At 43.7% G+C, this 21,212-nt stretch overlaps 1 protein-coding gene across 3 annotated transcripts; it reads left to right on the forward strand.

Annotated features, from left to right (window-relative positions):
- The first annotated feature begins 968 nt into the window (after window positions 1–968).
- Window positions 969–20,164, forward strand: SMNDC1 (survival motor neuron domain containing 1). Of its 3 annotated transcripts, none has more exons than XM_073354400.1 (6): window positions 969–1,098; window positions 3,083–3,202; window positions 9,181–9,323; window positions 13,261–13,422; window positions 16,762–16,915; window positions 18,381–20,164. In XM_073354400.1, the coding sequence occupies exons 2-6, from the start codon at window positions 3,083–3,085 to the stop codon at window positions 18,516–18,518; spliced, it is 717 nt and encodes a 238-aa protein (XP_073210501.1). In that variant the 5' UTR covers window positions 969–1,098; the 3' UTR covers window positions 18,519–20,164. The 3 variants fall into 3 exon arrangements, with proteins under 3 accessions (XP_073210501.1, XP_073210503.1, XP_073210502.1); XM_073354402.1 differs by lacking the exon at window positions 18,381–20,164 and adding an exon at window positions 17,333–17,559 and having other exon boundaries at window positions 970–1,098; XM_073354401.1 differs by lacking the exon at window positions 969–1,098 and adding an exon at window positions 6,509–6,587 and having other exon boundaries at window positions 3,115–3,202.
- The last annotated feature ends 1,048 nt before the right edge of the window (window positions 20,165–21,212 follow it).

Genomic DNA, 21,212 nt, shown 5'->3' on the forward strand with positions numbered 1-21,212 from the left:
AGAAAGTTTTAAATGTTTGAAAAGAGCTGCTTAGGTCATATCTTTTACTGAGCCAAATTCTGCTGGGGAAAGAGACAAGCTTACACAGAGCTGTTCTTCAGGCTCGCCTCAGCCAACATTTTCTTTTTCCAAACGGGGGTACCTAAAGCCCCTCAAGTTGTGGGGAAGGGAGAGATTTAGGGTGTGTGGCTTGGAAAGCCTAGGCCTTAACTAAGCAGACCACTTGTTCGCTATTAAACCCCTAGACAATCCTGCTTTTCTCGGGTTTGTCCCTCCTCAGGCAAAACCAGACGTGGTTTTGGGCGGCCTCAGGCGGGGGCTGACCTTTTGAAGAGCGCCCCACCCCCAGCAGCGTGACCGTGCAGGCAACGTCATACTGAGCCTTGGACGGGGGGGGGGGGGCGGCGCACACGCTTAAAAATGGGTTCCCCCCGCCCTCCTCCCAGCCTGACCTTCCAGGCACCCGTGAGTCCCAGGTCCCACCGGCGAAGGCAGGGTCACGCCGTTCCCGAAAGACCCAGCACGTCCACGAGGGTGGTAAACAGAGGAGCGGCCACCTTAGCCGTAACCGCTCCGTGCCTCAGTTTCCCCAGCTGGGAAGCAGAGACGTTAACAGCTCCCCTTGCCTTGCAGAGGGGCGGGGCAGCAGTTAATGGCTGCAACACCGTAGCTCTGCCCAGGGCGTGCACAGACCCGCCCCGCAACGCGCCCCTCAGGCGTCATGTCTCTCCCTCAGTCCCCACAGCGCGGAGGGGACGCGCCCCTGAGGCACCTCCCCGCACCGGGCTGCACTGGAGCGGAGGGCGGGGCGTTCCACCTCACCCGCCGACGCCCTGAAGGTACCCGGATGAGCCAGCTCGCGCGCGCGCTCTCCGCTGCCCTCCCGCTACCGTCACGTGGCCACCCAGAGCGCATCCCTCCCGGCCTCGTGCCCTTTGACCAGCGGCGGGCACGTGACTGACTCGTTCCGCGCCCCCTCCCCCGCAAGTCTCGCGATTGTTGGTGCCCGCGGCTCCTGGCTCCGTGTGTCGCGGGGAGGAGGAAGCGGCCCAGGCCTGACGGGACCGAGCGCGGCGCGGATCCCCCCCCGCGACCAAGGTGAGAGGAAGCGGCTATTAACCCTTCCCGCGCAGGCGGGGGGGCCGAGCCGAGCCCCGGCACCGCCCCGTCTCCCACCGGAGGCTGCTCCGAGGCTCCCCGGCCCGACCCCTTCTCCTCCCGCCTGGCAGGCTGGGTCGGGGGCCCCCTCCCCCGCTCAGGCGCGGAATTCCTCTGGCCTAGGCCCACCACCTCCTTCTCCCTCAGCCCCGCCCCCCCAACAGACCCTAGCCCCACCTCCACCGCCCCCCCGGTCTTGTCAGCCCCCCTAGGCCTTAGCTCCCGGCCCTGTCGTTTCTTCCCCCCCTCCCCCAACAGACCCTAGCCCCACCTCCACCCCCCCCCCCCTCGGTCTTGTCAGCCCCCCTAGGCCTTAGCTCCCGGCCCTGTCGTTTCTTCCCCCCCTCCCCCAACAGACCCTAGCCCCACCTCCACCCCCCCCCTCGGTCTTGTCAGCCCCCATAGGCCTTAGCTCCCGTCCCTGTCGTTTCTTCCCCCCCCCCCCAACAGGCCCTAGCCCCACCTCCACCCCCCCCCCCTCGGTCTTGTCAGCCCCCATAGGCCTTAGCTCCCGGCCCTGTCGTTTCTTCCCCCCCTCCCCCAACAGACCCTAGCCCCACCTCCACCCCCCCCCTCGGTCTTGTCAGCCCCCATAGGCCTTAGCTCCCGGTCCTGTCGTTTCTCCCCCCCCCCCCCCCAACAGGCCCTAGCCCCACCTCCACACACACCCCCGGTCTTGTCAGCCCCCATTCCCCATAGGCCTTAGCTCCCGGCCCTGTCTTTTCTCTCCCCCACCCGCCCCAACAGGCCCTAGCCCCACCTCCACCCGGTCCTGTCAGCCCCCACAGGCCCTAGTCCCCCCCCCGCGTCCTGTTCTCCCCCCCCCCACAGGTCTTAGCCCCACCCCGCGTGCTCCTGCCCGCCTGCAAAGGCTCTAGCTCCTCCTCCTCCGTGCTCCTGTCTGCTCCATTCACCTTCCATAGACGAGCCCGCCCATCTTGTGCCCCACCAGCCCTCCCTCCCCCGCATCTTTCGCCCCTCTCCTCAGAGCCTAGCTTTAACTTTCCCCCGCACCCCCTCCACTGCCTGTGCTCGGAGTTCCCCTTTACTTCCTCTTCCCCCAGCCCCTAAGCCCAGTCCCTGGGTTGGGAAGGGGGTGCATGCTGTAAACTGTCCTGCATGACTATTACTTGTGAAAGTAGAGAAAGGCACCTTCTATTACAGTTGCACTGCTCTGAATTTATGAATTAGTAAGTCATCTCTCCATTTTATTTTTTTGTATTCTGACACCTAGGAGTTCTAGTCATAGAACGCTGTACAAGCACACAACAAATAGACTGTCCCTGACCCAAAGAGCTTACAGGCTTCACCAATCCATCCCTAACAAAAGGCTAATTTTGTCTCCATTAGGTGATGCCCTATGCAGAAGACATTAGAAGGAAAGGCTAAAATTACATTAACTTTAAAAGAAGTGTGTGTTTTATTATCTAAAAAGTGGCTTAAAACAAGATGATAGAACATTGAGTGAGGCTGATTTCATTGTCACGTGAGAGTGGTGTATACACATCTAAAGAGACTAACTGAGAATGTGAAGATAATGCTGTTTATAAGGGGAAAGGCAAAATTATAATGTCTGGGACCTCAGAATATTTTGAAGATATGAATCTTTATGTGCTAAGTGTTAAAGATAGTGTTATTCATTTGTATAGTGTCCACTATTGTATACACACAACTTGTAAGTTACTTATTTCAAGGCTTTTTTTGTTGTTGTTGGTTTTGATCAGAGTTGATCAGAATTAGTATGACAGTGGAGGAGTGGTTATCCACTGAAATAGCAGAATACTAAAAATTAGTATGTTAGATGTCATCTATGATAGCTGTAACATCTTTTTAACCAGTTACAAGTTCTATTTTATTTTCACTACAAAACAGTTTATCAAAGCAGTTTTGCTACTTTCTGTTCTAAGATTTACTTCTTTTACAGATGTCAGAAGATCTTGCAAAACAACTAGCTAGCTACAAAGCTCAGCTCCAGCAAGTTGAGGCCGCTCTTTCTGGGAATGGAGAAAATGAAGACTTACTAAAATTAAAAAAAGACTTACAGGTGAGGATGGAGGGAATTAGAAACTGAGATCTTTCTATCCTGAGTAATGTCAGCAAAAATGCCATCACTTTCTCTCAAGCAGAGACATAGCTTGTTGCTGGGCATTTGCACTTCAAAAAATAATAAATGCTTGTCAGGGTTATTGCAAAATGTAAGTTAAAGGTTTGCTCTATGATCTCAGATTGTTTGAAGGGACAGTGGTATAGCAGGCAGTGCCAAAGTTTGGCCTGTCTTTTTAAGTTTATTAAACAGTCATGTTGTTTTATATGCTTTTAAAAAAAAAGTCACTGCTATTTGATTTGTTTTTAAAAGAAGATGTTAGTACCTCACCATCAAGAAGAAAAAGGAGTTCTTCTTATCTGAGATGTGCAAGTCTTTGGCTGAAACACTTAAATATTGCCTCCATTTAAAAAAAAAAAAAGCAGCTAAAGAAAAATTCATATCTTAGCTCAAGTTGATAGTGACCACACTGTTGCATTGCACATGCAGGCTGAAGGAAGAACAAAATTTGTGTAAAGAACCGTTTTAACTTCCAAAGGGTTGGAGAGAGAACTATGAAAAAAATATGCAAACAGTCTTTTTTTACTATACACATTTTTATACTTTTTATAAAAATTTGTGCAAAGACAGCCTTTCCCAATCTTCTTCATTGGCCTTTTTGTGGCATTAGAATAATACCAGTAAATTGTAGGCATCAAATTTTATCACCTTGTAATTGAATCTAATCTCCACTCATGTCATCTGCATTTTTTAAATAAAGCCATTGCATGCTCCATTTAAACTATGTAGCTATTTCCATTTGTCACAGCATTTGGGCTATCCTGAGCACTGAGTCAACACAAATGTACATGGAGAAATTAATTTGATGCCGATTTGGTTTACTCATTATGTACACGTTCAATCACATCTATAAATCAAGTATCAGAGGGGTAGCAGTGGTAGTCTGTATCCACAAAAACAACGAGGAGTCCGGTGGCACCTTAAAGACTAACAGATTTATTTGGGCATAAGCATCTGAAGAAATGGGTTTTTTACCCATGAAAGCTTATGCTCAAATAAATCTGTTAGTCTTATGGTGCCAACAGACTCCTTGTTGTTTTCACATCCATAAAGATAGCTGAAATACTTTTACAGCGTAAGTCTGAAATCCTGGCACACCTTAGCCTCTCACTGACTTTTTAATAGAAGTTCTGGGTATGTAAGGAATGCCAGATTTGTTATGCAGTGTTAAATGTGCCACCACCTGGAATATGTTTAGACTTAATCTCATAAGTTACTTTTTGTTGATAGATAAAAGCTACTCAAAGTCCTCATTAGACCCACTTTGGACAATGACATGAACACCTTCAACTTGATTAAAAAGGCCTTTATCACTTCAGGCAACAAAATTGGCACATAATTGTGCCTGTATTTAATGTTTTCTTAAATGTTAGGGTATGGGTGCAAACTACTATGTTATTGCTAGAGAGAGAGCGCACAAGCGAGTGAGCACTATAGCAGCCAAGTTGTTATTCACAAAACTTAAGTAGATAAAATTACCCACTGCAGCATTCAGTAGCTGCTGCTGCTTGAAGAAATGGTAACAATAAAAATACAACTCAAAAACAAGCTAAATCAATGTCTTCTATCAATAAGCTTTAGATTTTCTTTTAAATGTAAAGGTCTTTTGTCCACAGGGAACGTTGTAGTATAATCAGAATATACTTAATTGCACATTCTTAAAAGCATGTGTATATTTTTAAAATGCAGAGCAAAACTCATATTTCTAATACCAATACAAGGTCTGCTTTGATGTGTGGAAATCACTGATGTGAAAGGACAACTTGGAAAAAAAATTAAATAAAAGCTCTCTGCATAGAACAGGGAAGATGTTTGCATTCCCAGCTCCAAAAAGTTTGCTACTCATACATTCCACCTTTAAAAATGGAAAATAAATCCAACTTTATTTTTTTTGTGTCAATTAAATTGTTTCCTGTTTATTCTAAAGATTATCTTAAACAATCCTTTATCTCAGTATTGCATCCATCATTACCATACACAGCATGCTCAGCTTTGACCAAGATATTTTCATATATAAAATGGGCTCCCCATCTTTTACTTTACTGAGGGACTTCTAGCAAGGTACCTATGCAACCAAGGATCAAATCTAACTTGCATGAACTAGAGTGGATTGCAGCCAGCCTCCTCTTTAACATGGTGTAACTATGCACTCCACAATACAGAGCTCCATCTTGACTTGTGTGAAAAGCCACTCTCATAAGGATGGATCTTTGCATGCTGGGACCTGTAGTCTCCACAGGTTGCATCTCCATGTCATAGGAAGGTGGCAGCAAGTCACACTGTATAGCTTATTTGGCTGCATGTGGCTACCTTAATTAGCAGTTTTGCTATGGTAGGCATTAAGAACACATTCTAACTCTTCCCCACAAATCTTGCTTTAAACATGAGCCATTCAGCCTTTAAAGATTTCTGTAGTGTTATTTTACTGTAGTTCATGAGCTAGTCTATCTAGAGTGCAGAGCCACCCCCTCATCCCCCATAAATGCAGTGTGATGTCTGAATACATGAGACAGTTGCAGCTTCTCTTCCTGCTTTGGTAGTGTGTACCACGTTATTTTCTGCTTAAATAAACTTCTTGTTTTCAATCTCCTTCAATGCCTGTTCTGTTAGTTTCAGTTGGTGCCCTCATGTTTTTTCAACTTACTGCTTTAAGAGTTTTATGGGATAGTTTTCTTTTTCTCCCATTCCCTTATTTCTACAAATCTAGTTTCCCTAATCCGTGAAACTCTGCATAAACCTAATGGCGCTTTTCTGCACCTTCCAGTTCCTCAGCTGTTACTGTAATGTGATGCCCTCCTACTATGTGCAATACCCCAGTTGTGTTCTCACTAGCTCTATAGTATACTGTATGTTAGAACAACAAAACAGATGTATTGGATCCCTAACCAATTCAAGATATGGTGTGTATGGTTCAAATTTCTGTCCACTATCTGTGTCTAGTATTAAGATACGTAGGCAAAATAAGATTTTTACTACAAGTTTGTTTATAGCCTACCCTTTAAACAACTGGTAAAGTCAGTGAATTGTTGATTGAGTAATCTGGGTGCATATTCACTCTAGTTCTACAATAAACTATTTTAATAGATAAACGACTTATGAAGGAGGCAGGAGTAAGTCAACTGTCTCAAAATTACAGTGGTTTCTGTATATCTGAAACGCTTACCTTCAGGTAATCAGTGCACAGCTGTACTCTATTTGACCTGCTGATACACATATCACAAGCCATGATGCTTCCTGGATTTGCAGATTACTGCTACTACCACCCGCTCTGTGAGTGAAGGAGCAGTGTTAGAACTCAGACCTGGGGAAGGAAAAGTAATTAATGGTATGTACTCTAAGGAGCTCCCTCAAATGAAATATTCTAAATATCAAAATCAGTGTTGACCCATATGCAATATTCTGCAAAATAAAGATTATAGTAAAGGTAGACTGTGGCCATATCCTCTGTTCCAGTCCCTGCCACAAAATCATCAGAGGGTTTTCTAAAGCAAAAACAAACCCCAAACCTCCTTGTTAGGGAGGTCTGATTGATTGGTTCAGATATCAACAAACAAAAGAGAATCCAGTTGTCAGGCCCTTTGTGCCTCTGTGCTAGGTACTCAAACAAAAGTACATATAAGAAAACTAAACATATGCTTTATGGGGTTGGTCTCTGGGAATTACCTGAGTAGAATCCTCAAACTTCTGGAGGAATGAAGAGTAGCCTTCCCTCTGCCTTGAGCTTTCCTTCTCTTTATAGGCCCTTACTTTATCAATGAGGTTTAATGAATCAGGCTCCAGCTGTTCTCTCTCATCTCTGCTGAGCTGAGAGAGGAACCCTGCTGGGTCCCACAGCCTTCCTGTCCCACTGTCTAGATACTTGTTGATTCCATTTATTAAGAAAAGTGGGATGGGGGAGTCTGTCAAGACTGTAGAGTTTTCTTTTTGGGGCCTTTCAAATCTTCTTTAGGGTGTACCACTTACCAATAGTACTTGTCATCTTGGATCTTGACTAAGGAAAACGGTGGCGTCAGGAACGTTGAATCTTCATGCTTTGTATTGTTTCATGAGCTACCACGGGCATCCATTTTGAAAAAGGATGTTCCTCATCACCAGTACAGTTTCTTTATTCAAATCACCCCACAGCCAGCAGTTGCAAAGAACGCCTGTGCCTGTGCTGGACCAGCATGTTCCGTTTCTGCCCCGGCAAACCTGATTAGAATCGCTCCCAGTTCACCCTGCTGCTGGCCTTGCCTCTGGGCAGTGTTATTTGTGGGAGCAGCAGCATAGACCTAACGTGTTGTGGGGCAAATCTGTGGAGAGGAGAGGGTTATAGTGGGGGGAAATGCAGAATGTCTGTAATCTCCTTAATTGAAAAATTTGCCCTTAATTTTGTGACTTGCATCAGATAAAAATATTGTGATATTGTAAGGGCTGACACCATTTCTTGTGTATGAATTGTGGAGTTGCCTTTCCTCACGTAGGGAAGTGCTTGTGTTTTGCTTTTATCTGCTGGCTGTTGAACTACGTATTTTTTCAGTTGCAGTGATCAAGAATCTTCACACTGGCAAGTAAGAGAGTAGCACTGATTCAATTGGCATTTGCTACATTGCAATAAAAGGAGTAGACACTAAATATCTTCCTAATTAAGGTGAAAAATATGCATTCAAATTCTGACCCTCTAAACCATCTAAGTATTTTTTGTTCCACTGGCTTACAAAGTTGATAGAAAACCTGGAAATTTGCCTACCTATTTTGGCTCCCGAGTCAACAAAGATGGTGTCTACCTAATTGGGGAAGTTATTTTGTTTTAAAATAGGTAACACTGAGACTGAACTAAACACCTACCCATAGAAGTGGTGCCTCCAAGTCCAATCACAGTGGCAGGGCATTGGCTGGAGACTTGCATTGCTGTGTACTGTGCTGTATCTGCTCTATGAATAAATAAGACTTCACTCTGTAGTGTCTAAAGGCACTAAAAATCAATTAATAGAAAAAAGATATATTTTCCTCTGCCATTTGTCTTGTTCCGGTCATTCTGTCAGGTTAATGAGGTGGTTCTGGCCCCGCACTTTGAGGCCCTGATTCAGGAAAGTGCTTAAGTGCATAATTAAGCCCATCTTTGTTCGGGAAGGCAATTAAGCATGTTCCTAAGTGCTTTCCTGAAATGGGATACTTTCCTAAACTGGGATCTCAAAAAGGAGTCACTCCTCTCTCCAAAATATCTCTGTGGATACTTCAGCTCAACCAGTCCCCACTTTTTCAAAGGAACTGAAAAAATGGCACCTCTCATTCAGAGGTGCTTATCATTAGTACGCTTATTTTATATGCAGTATTCTAAAACTAAGAAATGTGTAATTTCTGGGCTAACCAATCATTTTTAAAATAATCGCCTAATGAAAAATAAACTGCAGTTGAGGTGGAAAAGCAAAATATTCACAGTTATCTATCTTAAAGTTTATTTGAATCAATTTAGCCCTTGTCTTCCTTATGAGCAGTGAATGTAATACTGGCTTACTCCCCGTTGCTGCGATGTGCTCTTCAGACAGAAATTGAGAATCATGTGCAGCACACGTGCAAAGAGTCGCATCAAGGATTGTTTCCACATGAATAGCTGGCTATGTCTCTGAGCCTATGCAAAAGCAGTTCAGCTAGAAAGAATTGCTGTGAAAAGGAAACATTGGGGCATTTTCAGAGTTGACCCAGGGTGAAGAGGTGGCCTCATTTCAATATAGCATACAGTCATACATCGCTTTCTTCTACATCTGTGATGTCGAAGGCTAATACATTGTAATTAGTGGTAAATAGCCAGCAGTCTGCTTTACATCAGATATACGTTTAATACAATAACTACTACAAAATAGATCTGTCAACTTGGGGAAAAAATAAAGCACAGTAATGGTGTTTGAAAGTGTATTTTTTGCCTCTTCCTTTTCCAGGAAGTTATAGAATTAACCAAAGATCTCCTTTCAACACAACCTTCGGAAGCCCTTGCAAGTTCTGATAGTTCTGCTTCTGCCCTACCCAGTCACTCCTGGAAGGTTGGGGATAAATGTATGGCAATATGGAGTGAAGATGGACAGTAAGTGTAGAAAACAAACTTCTCTAACTGTTACATGAAATAATACAGTACAATGGTAAGAGATTTTCATTCAGCTTGAACTACCCCATTTGAGTAATTCTAACAAAAAATAGCTAAGAGAAATTAAGTAACCATTGTATTTCCTTTTAGTGAAGTTCAATATTATAGACCAAACGAATTTGACATTCGGTGATTCTGAAAACACCTTTTCTTGTCACCGCCCTTAAAAGAAATATAATATATACAACTTTTAAAAAACCTTACACTTTCATAAACTAATTATAATCATTTAGTGTAGTGCCTATCAAATGTACCCGGGGTATGTAATTGCCATTCTGTTAATATATTTTACATTTACTCACTGTCATGAAAAATGACTGAGAGATTTAAGTCTGTGCATTTAATTTGGAACACCATCATTTGACTAAAAGAAAAGGAGTACTTGTGGCACCTTAGAGACTAACCAATTTATTTGAGCATGAGCTTTCGTGAGCTACAGCTCACTTCATCGGATGCATGCCGTGCATCCGATGAAGTAAGCTGTAGCTCACGAAAGCTCATGCTCAAATAAATTGGTTAGTCTCTAAGGTGCCACAAGTACTCCTTTTTGCGAATACAGACTAACACGGCTGTTACTCTGAAACCTGTCATCATTTGACTGTAAAGCAGGGGTCGGCAACCTTTCAGAAGTGGTGTGCCGAGTCTTCATTTATTCACTTTAATTTAAGGTTTCGCATGCCAGTAACACATTTTAACATTTTTTAGAAGGTCTCTCTATAAGTCTGTATATTATATAACTAAACTATTGTCATATGTAAGGTAAACAAGATTTTCAAAATGCTTAAGCAGCTTCATTTAAAATTAAATTAAAATGCTGATCTTATGCCGCCGGCCCACTCAGCCTGTTGCCGGCCTGGGGTTCCGTTCACCTAGGCCGGCAGCGGGCTGAGTGGGGCCTGCGGCCGGGACCCTGGCTAGCAAGGGGCAGGCAGCCAGAACCCCAGACCGGCAGTGGGCTGAGCGGGGCTGACAGCCGGGACCCCAGAGTGGCAGTGGGCTGAGCCGCTCAGCCTGCTGCCGCTCAGCCTGCTGCCACTCAGCCCACTGCCAGTTTGGGGTTCAGCCCACTGCCAGTTTGGGGTTCAGTCCACCGGCTCCTGCCAGCCAGGGTCCCGGCTGCCGGCCCCGCTCAGCCCACTGCTGGTCTGGGATCCCGGCCCTGCTGACATAGTGGGTACCTGCCTTCTCCCTGGTTCTAGCCCATTCTCTTCCTCTTTCTCTGGACTGAGCTGAGGGTGGGAGTGCACTGAGCACAGGGCTCTCCCTGTGGGTGAAGGAGCAGGCTGGGGGTTGGGGTGTAGGGTCTGGGTAGGAGCTAGAATGAGGGAGGGGGCTCAGGGTTGGGGTTTGGGTGTGGAGTGCTTACCTGGGCAGCTCCCATTTGGTGCGAGGGGTGCAGGTGGGAATGAGGGGTGTGGGGGCGTACAGGAGCTCCCGTTTGGTGCTCAGGTTGAGGGTGGGAATGTGGGGGGTGCAAGAGTCAGGACATGGGGTGTGAGGGGGCTGGGTATGTGTGTGGGGTGCAGGAGTCAGGGCTGGAGGCATGTGAGGGGGGTGCAGAAGTCAGGGCATGGGGTGTTGGGGGGCTGGGTATGTGTGGGGGTACTGGAGTCAGGGCTAGGGTCGTGGGGGGATGCAGGGGTGTGTGGGGGGGGTGCAGGGGTCGGGGCAGGGGGCTGGGTGTGTGTGGGGGGTGCAGGGGTCGGGGCAGGGGGCTGGGTGTGTGTGGGCGGTGCAGGGGTCGGGGCAGAGGGCTGGGTGTGTGTGGGGGGTGCAGGGATCAGGGCAGAGGGCTGGGGCTGTGGGCTGGGGTCATGGGGGGTGCTCCCAGCCCCCTGCCCAGAGAGGCTCATGGCAGGGGGCTGGAGGGGATATGCCCTGATTCCACCCCCCCTTCCCTAAGGCCCCATCTCCACCTCTTCCCCAGAGCAGTGAGCACTGCTCTGATTCTCCCCCTCCCTTCCAAAGGCCATCAGCTGATCGGCAATGGGGAGGGAGAGGACACTGGGGGAAGAGGCAGGAGAGGGGGGGAGCTTGCTTGCTCTGGAGCAGCAGCCTGGGGGGGCGCAGAGAAAAGTGGACCGGGACGGGTAGGATTTTTAATGGCACGCTGCTGCCTGCTGGGGTCCCAGCGTGGGTTCGGCAGCGGGCTGAGTGGGGCCGGTGGCTGGGACTCAGCAGGCAGCAGCATGCCATTAAAAATCGGCTCGCCTGCCGTCTTTGACATGCGTGCCATAGGTTGCCAACCCCTGCTGTAAAGGAACTGTAGTTCTATTCTATCAAGATTACTCTGTCTTTAGGGGCTTGATACTTGGCTGTACCATGCTCTGGAGATGCTGTACCAAAATAGTTGGTTTTGACTCCCTCAGCTAATGCTATTGAGAGTTTCTGGGGTTGCTTCAATTTAGTCTGATCTTGTAGTCTTTGAAATACAAAGATATTTATTTTCAAAATGATAGTTTATCCTTTCTTTTGTAACATAGAAGCATTTTTGAATTTTTTCTAATCAAACTGTTCAGATTGAGTAAACATCCTGTTTCCTTCTCTTAGAAAAGAGTTGAATCCTTGTACAATGGAGCTGCTAATGTAGTGAAAACCAAATATATGCACTGATGCACAATTATTGATATTTTCATATAGAAAATAAACTTTTCAAAAATGAAAACACTTCTTCTGTTCCTAGGCATTGATGGCTGAAATATTTTCTCACCTGAGATCATAAACGTTACATTTTTTAAATTCTTAGGTCACTACTGGGTCCTAAGCTCTGGTCCTAAACCAGTGATCACAATGAAAAGTTTGTTGGATCTGAAAGTATTTGTACTGGTCCACTTAGATGTTTCTAGTTCTGGCACGCCAAGTGGTATTGGACCTTACTCACTTGGATTACTATCTTGTTTCTTTCCACTGAAGCTACAACATGATTTAAGCAGCCAGTGTCTCAAGAAGTGCTAGCTAGAGATTAATGCTTCCTACCACACAAAAGCTGGGGCTTCCCTCAGTTTTCATACAGTATAAAGCATTGGTATTTAACTCAATTCAAGTGTTTGTCAAGATGGTGACTATATCAAAACGACGTAGGCAGGTGTTAATTGGAATTATATCTGTAAGTGTAGTCTCATGCCTCTGTAGCAGAGCTGGGAGGGAGATTTAGAGGCTTCAAGTTTTTTCCCCATCCCAAATTGAAACAAAAAGTCAGTCTCAAAACCTTTGTAAACAGGTGATCCAAAAAGAATTAGTATGGCCTTTTAAAAAATTTTTAGTATAAATTAACTACAGGTTCGAAAGAAAAAGTTGTTTTGAACTAGAAAATGACAAAACAGGATGTTTAAACAATTTTGAAACTTTTTCTTTTTTCAATTTGAATCAGAAGATTTGTCAAATTCAAAACTAGCTCTTTCCTGTGAACAGTTTTAGTTTCAACAATTCAGCATTTTCTGGTGGAAGAGCATTCAGTCAGAAAATTCCTGACTAGCTCTAATCTGTGTTATCTAGAATGCCATAGTTTTAAAATCTAATACTGCATGACCTACCAACTAGGGAAAAAAGTGAGATTCTTAACTTTGCAGTTGCACGAGACATTTGTTTCTAGTCTAAATAGCTCTTGGGCCTTAAAATTGTCACTGGCTCCTTGATCAGCTAGTGAGGTTAAGCTCTTGTGCAGGATTGATGTACTTAGGTTCTTAAAGAACATTAACTTCTTGGCTTGATTTGTATTTTGTCCCAAAAAACGAAGCAGATTGGTAGCAAGTACTTAATTTAAGCAGATTGGTAGCAAGTACTTAACTTAATGTTAGTAGCTGAATAACAGGGTAGGTGTTGTAGGGCTGAGTATTAAACCATTACTCACATGCTTACAGCCATGATATCTTTACAGGTGTTATGAAGCTGAGATTGAAGAGATAGATGAGGAGAATGGTACTGCTGCAATCACATTTGCTGGATATGGCAATGCTGAAGTCACGCCTCTGCTCAACCTCAAACCTGTAGAAGAGGGAAGAAAGGCAAAAGAGGACAGTGGCAACAAACCCATGTCCAAGTAAGTGACTTGTATAACTTTAGATGTGTACTCTAACAAAGAACATAGGCCAGCCAAGCATGTTGCGTTCGTGTGGTGGATGGATGGATGGAATTTGCTTAAGGAAACGCGCTCTGGTAAAACAGCCTGTTAGCATCTCACTCTTAGACCAGTTCTGCTGTCATATTTATCCAGGATATTAATGTGAGAGAGAAAAGTAGAATACTTTCATTGCCAGCAAAGAGGCCAGTTCTAAACAATGTAGGTTCCAAATCATGATCAGGTAAAGAGTAACGCAAGATGGAGATGATGCTTACAGTTTATGTTTCAGGAGAAGATAGAGACTTGTGTGTGTGGTGAAATAGTGAGTATATTATAAATTACTGATTAAAGAAGTGGTAGATGCCTGTAATCTAGCAGAAGCTTTTCAGAGCTCCTGCTTGAAATTGTAAGTGCTGCATAGACAAGTTTTCGTTTGGAGAATGAAAAAATATCTTCAACAGGTGAAGCTTCTTTGACTCTTTGTGGGAGTACCCAGGGTTGTGAGGCACCTCACTGCCCTTAGCGTGAGGAAGCCTGGTCTGTGCCTGCCATAGGTCAGCTCCCTGACTTCACTGGCCACGGGCAACACAAGCACTCCCCTCTTAACCTCAGCAGGTCCTCTTGCTTCAGGTTAGTACTAGGCATATTCCTGCCTTCAAGCATCTCCCTGGAGTGTCCTGTCCCTGTTCCAGTGGGTGCTGACAGTATTCACAGGTTTGCTACTGCCAAAGAAGCAGTGCACCCCAATTTACTACACCTCAGATTATCGTTCTGTTTAAAACACAGCACTTAGATATACAAATTTATTAGAGCATAAGCTTTCGTGGGCTACAGCCCACTTCATCCGATGCATAGAATGGAACACATAATAAGAAGAAATATATATATATATATATATATATATATATATATATATACATACAGATAAGTTGGAAGTTGCCATACAAACTGTGAGCTGTAGCTCATCTTAACTAATTAGCCTCTCACAGTTTCTATGGCAACTTCCAGCTTATCTGCATGTATATATATTTCTTCTTACTATATGTTCCATTCTATGCATCCGATGAAGTGGGCTGTAGCCCACGAAAGCTTATGCTCTAATAAATTTGTTAGTTTCTAAGGTGCCCCAAGTACTCCTGTTCTTTTTGCAGATACAGACTAACACGGCTGCTACTCTGAAACCTGTCAGTACTTAGATATGTTTATAGTAAAAACAAGTCACAGTTTATTTAACAAAGTAGAGAGATCCAGGTGGTAGCAAGTAAGGTATTGGAAACAAATGGTTAAATATACCATACAATCATAACAAAAATTCTAGAACCTAGGCATAACTAGATACTTTCCTGTCTTATAGATCAGTGCTCACCCAAAGTCCTTCCAGCACTTTACAGCAGGTTTGGGTCTGACCCTTTGTTCATAAGATAAACATGCGGCTAGCTTGCTTTCTCAGTGAAGGATCCAGGCTGTACCTCTGCACCCCCAGATATACCCCAGGATATACTCACACCTGCTGTTTATTCCTTCCTGTAAATTTCCTCTCCAAGATTTTGCAGTCGCTTGATTAACTTGGCTCAGTATTGAAACAGGCATCCATTGTGAGACATACAATGCCTAATACACATGTGACCAGACAGAAAGTTAAGTGTCTGTTTCTTCCTGCTTGAAAGGAACCTGTCCAAGACATGTCACCTTCTGATTACCTGCTTTAAGAACATAATTCTCAGCACAGACACACAACACTTCAAATATTATCTGTACACATGTTTCGCAGTGTTTATGATGGCCAGTGGGCTACTGGCTCTTGGTAGAGACTTTGCATGCCACCTTATAGTGAATTATTGTGCATGTATCTGACCCAGGAGATCCCTGTAAAACTCTAGGCACCCTCTGTGCCCTCTGCCAGCTAGCACCAAGAGGTTCCTGATTCACAGCTTCCTGATAAGAAACCAAAATGTAGAGGGGTTACATCTTGGGAACCAGTCTATTTGGAGACCCAAGTACTGGAGCAGCTCTTGCGTCCTTCCTCCAGCCTACGGTAGGTTGTAGGAGAAACTCATAGGATGGGTACTCACTCTGCCTTACCGAACTGGGGACACTAATATGATCCTTGAGGGGAGGGAGTGGCAGGTGTGTGCGCGCGCGCTTAATCCCTCCCCTTTTGGAAGAAGCATGGCATGTGGTTCCTGTCACATACAGATCCCCTCTGATCCACATTGGTATGGAGGACTTGTGCCTCTATCCTAGCTCCCCAGCACTCATGTCCCTTCCTTTGGTTCCTGGCATTATGGCTTCGTTAGAGCCATTTTGCCCTCCTCTCCTCAGTCTACCGTTCTTGCAACCCCCCTTTCCATGTCAAAAGGGGTTCCACAGCATTAAATAAAGCTTCTGCAGAAAAGGCCATACAAATTTGGGTTTTATCAAGTTCTTTGCAGATTCCAAGAGGCTAGTGGAGGGGATGATATGCTTCAGACCATTTCTCCCTTTCCCTGTGCCTAATCCCCACCACAGTTGCTGCTGATTACCTGATCAGTGCAGGAGTCCTAGATCAGGCAGATCACCATGGTGAGATTTGGCCCGTGTTGGAAAAGAGCCATGTACATTCAGAAATGTTATTTGATTATATTTGAAAGGGCCATTTGAGAATTTGTGAAACTGGGAATTTGTCATCTGTGCCAGCTCTGAGGGTTGCTCTATTTGAAATGGCCTGCTTGAAGCATTTTTATTGCTCCTGATTCTGCATGATAAATGTTACAGGTGTGTAATGCTGTAATGATATTCTCAATTGTTAAAAGAAAAAGAGTACTTGTGGCATCTTAGAGACTAACAAATTTAGCTCACAAAAGCTTATGCTCTAATAAATTTGTTCATCTCTAAGGTGCCACAAGTACTCCTTTTCTTTTCGCAAATACAGACTAACACAGCTGCTACTCTGAAACCTCTCAATTGATAGACTGTCTTACAGAAGAAATGACTTAATGTTCTTTCTAGAATCAGAGAATGAATCTGTTCTGTACAGGCAACAGATGAAACTAGGCTTAAGATGATCTTATCACACCATGGTACCCATGTGTTACACATAACTAACTTCATAGCTTTGCTTTTGCATTTATGGAGTACAGTTTGTTTGGGGAGGTTTGTCAGTATTCTTCATAAGCGCACATAGTCCTGACTTGGTTGTGTAATCATTCATTTGAGAGTCCTGATGGCTTACAATAGTTATATTTAGTTTCTTTCTTGGTACTTAGTGTACCTCAGAGTGCTTTATTGAGAGGAAATGTAGTCACAAACATAATCATGGGCTACCCTTCCTTCCTACAGAAAAGAGATGATTGCGCAGCAACGAGAATATAAAAAGAAGAAAGCTTTGAAAAAAGCCCAGAGAATCAAAGAACTTGAACAGGAGCGAGAGGACCAGAAAGTCAAGTGGCAACAGTTCAACAACAGAGCCTATTCTAAAAACAAAAAAGGCCAGGTTTGTATATGCTGCCAGTGTGTGAATAGTTAGCAAAAGGGGTAGTCCGACCTACAAGTTACAGGAAAAATACCATGCCCAGACTATGCTTCACAATCTGAGGCAGCCCAGCTGCAAAACCGAGTGAGATGCTGTAGATAGGCTGAGTAATCATGGTAGCTTGATGCTGCAGATAGGCTGAGTAATCATGCCTAAATATGAAAAGTAAGTCTTAGGTCTTTGCTTGTGTAGGTTGGGAAACTTGGTCACTTTTATGCAAGAATTGGGGTTGCCTTTAAAAATTTTTTTAGTATAAATTAACTAAAAGTTTGCATTTGGAGGAGCAGCCAAACTGCTCCACATCATGCCATATATTGGGAAACCTGTTGTGAGACCTTAATGCTGGCAAGTGTGTAATTGGATCTCTTATTCACCCAGCATACCTAGCTTTTCATGGCTGTTCTAACTGGGCAGGAGATAAGGAAAAGCATAGAACAAATACCAGTGAAAGGTGGCAGCACTGTTCCTCAAATGGTGTGTATTTTGGTTTTTACTAATATACATTCATGCCATTGTACAGAGAGCTCACTACTATTAGCTTTGTCAATGGTAATGTTAGCCATTGTATAGAAATACAGCGATGCACATTCTGTCAAAGTTATTCAGGGAAAAGAATTCTTGCCACAGCCTAGATCTATAAGACGACCTATGCACAGGTGTGTGCTGGGATTTATCTATAGGTGAGGTACTTGTGTCTGTGACTTACATCAATAGTATACAGGAATTGGAAGCTGTTACTAGTCACTATTATGACTTATAACAAGAAATTTTAAAAAATACAATACAAGTGCATAATAAAGCCTTCTGATTGGCCTTGGTTTAGCATGGTGAGGTGTTTTCCCTCTTGAAACCAAGCTTGCACTTAGCCAGGCTGGAGCATTGGGCCCACTGTTGAGGGCAGCACAGACTGGGAGGATTGGGGTCCACTGGAGCTGAGATCCTGAAAGTCTGGTGTGTGGCCAGCTTGGAGCCATTTCCCATGTCTGGTAGAGTAGCCGTATTTCAGAGGAGGTGGTGGGGAGACTGAAGTGTTGCTGTATTGCTGCCCACTCGGTTTCCTCCCACTCTCCCAGGGGCAGTGTAGGACTGCTAAAACGTCAGTCCTTTTGAGCACTTACCAGAAAACAGTCTTATGATAGGGAAGGTGGCTTTTATTGATGAACATTGGCTGTCAGTGCTCACAAAGAGGCATGATTAGAGCACAGGGCTGGGTGCCAGGAAATTCTGTTCTAACATTGTCTCTGCCACTTACTCCTCCTGTGCCCTTGGGTAAGTACATTAATGTGTCAGTTTGCCTGTCTGTAAAGTAGGGTGTTGAGGATTGATTGTAGAATTAGAGAACTGACTAATCAGTACTCATGTCTTCACAGGTAGCAAACTGTCTTGAACTGACTAATCAGGAATGGTGTTTTTGTTTCCTTCTCAGGTAAAGAGGAGTATTTTTGCTTCCCCTGAGAGCGTGACTGGCAAAGTCGGGGTTGGAACATGTGGAATTGCAGACAAACCCATGACACAATATCAAGATACCTCTAAATATAATGTCAGGCATTTGATGCCTCAGTAAGAGAGGGGAAAGGCTAAACTTCATCTCTGCAGGGCTTTACACTTATCTTTTTATCATTATATTTTTCTAAAAGTAAATTATTTGTTGGCATGTAGTGAATAGTTCATTTTGTCACCATCACTTGGCTTCAGCTGATGTGAGCCTTAAAGAAATCTACAGCTATTCAGTTGACTCCCTTCATCATTACTAAACTTTTTATATAGTCATCTTAAAGCAAAATTCTGCAGCCAGATGTTTTCATGAGTTGCTGTTAGCAGTTATGCTGAAATGCTGGTCTCCAGAATCTTCCATTCATATTTTTAGCAAGGGTACGGTCAGAAAAATGACTGTGTAAAAATGGCCCCTTTAAAAGCTTCTCATTCCCTCTGTATTCACAGTCCTATCTCCTTGCTTTAGTGACAAACTACACTAGCACTACAGAGCCAGTACAGCTCTGGGAAAGTTAGCTGGATTCCATCCTAGCTTGTATATAAAATGGAATTGTTAATAAAATTCTAAGTTACTCCCTTACAATCTCACTGAAGACAGTCAGCGTGTAACTGAGGGCAGAATGTGGCCCACAGAATAGATGAGTAGTGTGATGATTCATGTGCTAGAAAGAATGCAACTTCACTTTGAGATTCCAGACTGAATTTGCAGGGCTGGAAATTACAGGGAGGAATCTCCTTACATGTATACTGAGCACATTTAAACTGGAAGTCGCTGAGACACAACCAGGGAACCATAAGATGACATTTTTAGAGAGTCAAATTTCAGAATAAAACTGCACTTTAAAAGTGAAGATTTAAGTGTTGGGAAAATTTAAATCATATGATCTGAAAAGCATGTTCTCAACCCTTCTACACCTTGCACTGCTGGGTTCCATGGGCTGGTTATGGGACTTGACAACTGTACAGTAAATTCCAACTTGTTGAGCAGCCTGTGTGGGTTTTTTTTTTCCCATCCATTTGAACAGAACTGAAGCACATTAGATAAGAATGCCTGGATCCTATTTAATTAGTTGGAAATGAGTAAAGGCTAGTCTGAAGTTTCTGCCTTGCTATAATCCTGGCTGTGGCCCTAGTCTTCATTGTAATTTCAGCCCTACGCTGTCAGTGAGCCCTTTTAATTTTATTCAGGAAACCACATGTAAAAGTTCTTGCCTTTTGTACATGATTGCTTCCCTCTGTTACGTGTCTCCCACTTACGGTACTGGTACCACCTCTGAATCCGTAAAGTGTTTTTTTTTAAAAAAAAAAAAAGTTAATGTATAGCCCTGTATACATTGTAGATATTATTTTTGTAAAATCTAGGGCTGAGTTAATGAACAGGAGTACTTTGGCTATTTCCTCCATTAAATAATTCAAGTGTATTTCTTGTTCATTAATCTTGACCATGTTTCCCTTGTATATTATGTTAATGTAGATCATTTTGTAATTTGTTAATTAGATCAGGTCATGTCAGCAATTGATAATGCACTGATTGGTGGAAATGTCCATCAGTTACCTGAGTCACAACTAAAGCTAAACTCTGCAACTGATAGTGTAGAATCCATGCATAGAAAAAGATTCTTCCTATTAATGGGAGAAAGTGATTTTTATGAATACAAAGTGTGTTAATTTCAGTTTTGTATGTTTAACTTTTATTAAATAAAGTGTTAAAATCTCTTGGAGATGTTTGGAAAAGTGAAAATGCACAATGCTTGGGCCCTGCCTAAGGACTACTACAAAATGCTGAAAAGGAAACAAATTAGTGAAGAGGAAAACACACAAAGTGCTTCAATTTCATTATGCTCCATTGCAAAACTAAGCAACTTTTGCCTAGTTTAAGATGTATCCTACTTGTGGCAGGGGTATAAATTTTGCTGCTTGCAGAAGGACTTTAATCTAAAATGAAGTGTAATCTGGTGCAAGGAGGAAAGCCCCACTCCCCCCCATAAAACAGCCGTTTTAAAAAGCAGCATGTATGTCAGAGATCCAGAACAGCCTGCACTTTACCCAAAGACCCCTTCACCCGTCAGTCATTAGAGGGGGCATTGGTTCTGCTGGACTGAGAGATGGCTGAGTAATGAGGCATCTGTCTGTCATTCCATAGAAAACAGCACTTGTCCAGGGTGAAATGGTTCCTGACAAAAGCAGCAGCTCTTCTTTGTGTAAGGAAGAACAGAGACTGGAACTCCTGCTATAAAACATGCAGGACCTGAGCTTAAGGATAGTCTGTGCATAGGCCACCCTCCTCAACAGCGCTGTGGTTGATGTGAATGAAAATGCCTTTTTAAAAAATCATGCATCAGACATTTAAATGGCAAATCTCTTTTGGCAAAACTCACTCCCTTTTGGTATAGGCAAAGTCTCATCATAAAAGCATTTTGTCACTAGCCATTTTCTCTGAAGAGAATGTCAAGGGCAGAGGGCTGCCAAAAACGAAAGCGTGCAGGCTGATCCACCATTACTGTAGGAAACACCCCTGCCCCAATTAAAGCTAGCTTGTCTCATGGGACCTTTTTTTATTTAAAAAGAAAAAAAAAGTAAAACTAATTGACATAGTGGAAGTCCACATGAGTTATGTGAAAGTGGTATTTACTTGATTACTTGTTCTGCATTTAGGTAATGTACCTTTTCCCTTCAATGTGCTCTTAATGCACTTGGTTGTGTTATCAAGCTGTCAGTATCAGTACAGAAAAGTGTCCTTTTTTTAAAAACTACATGGGATCCT

This window comes from Lepidochelys kempii, chromosome 7 (assembly GCF_965140265.1).
Source record: "Lepidochelys kempii isolate rLepKem1 chromosome 7, rLepKem1.hap2, whole genome shotgun sequence".
In the NCBI taxonomy this organism is placed as follows: Eukaryota; Metazoa; Chordata; order Testudines; family Cheloniidae; genus Lepidochelys; species Lepidochelys kempii.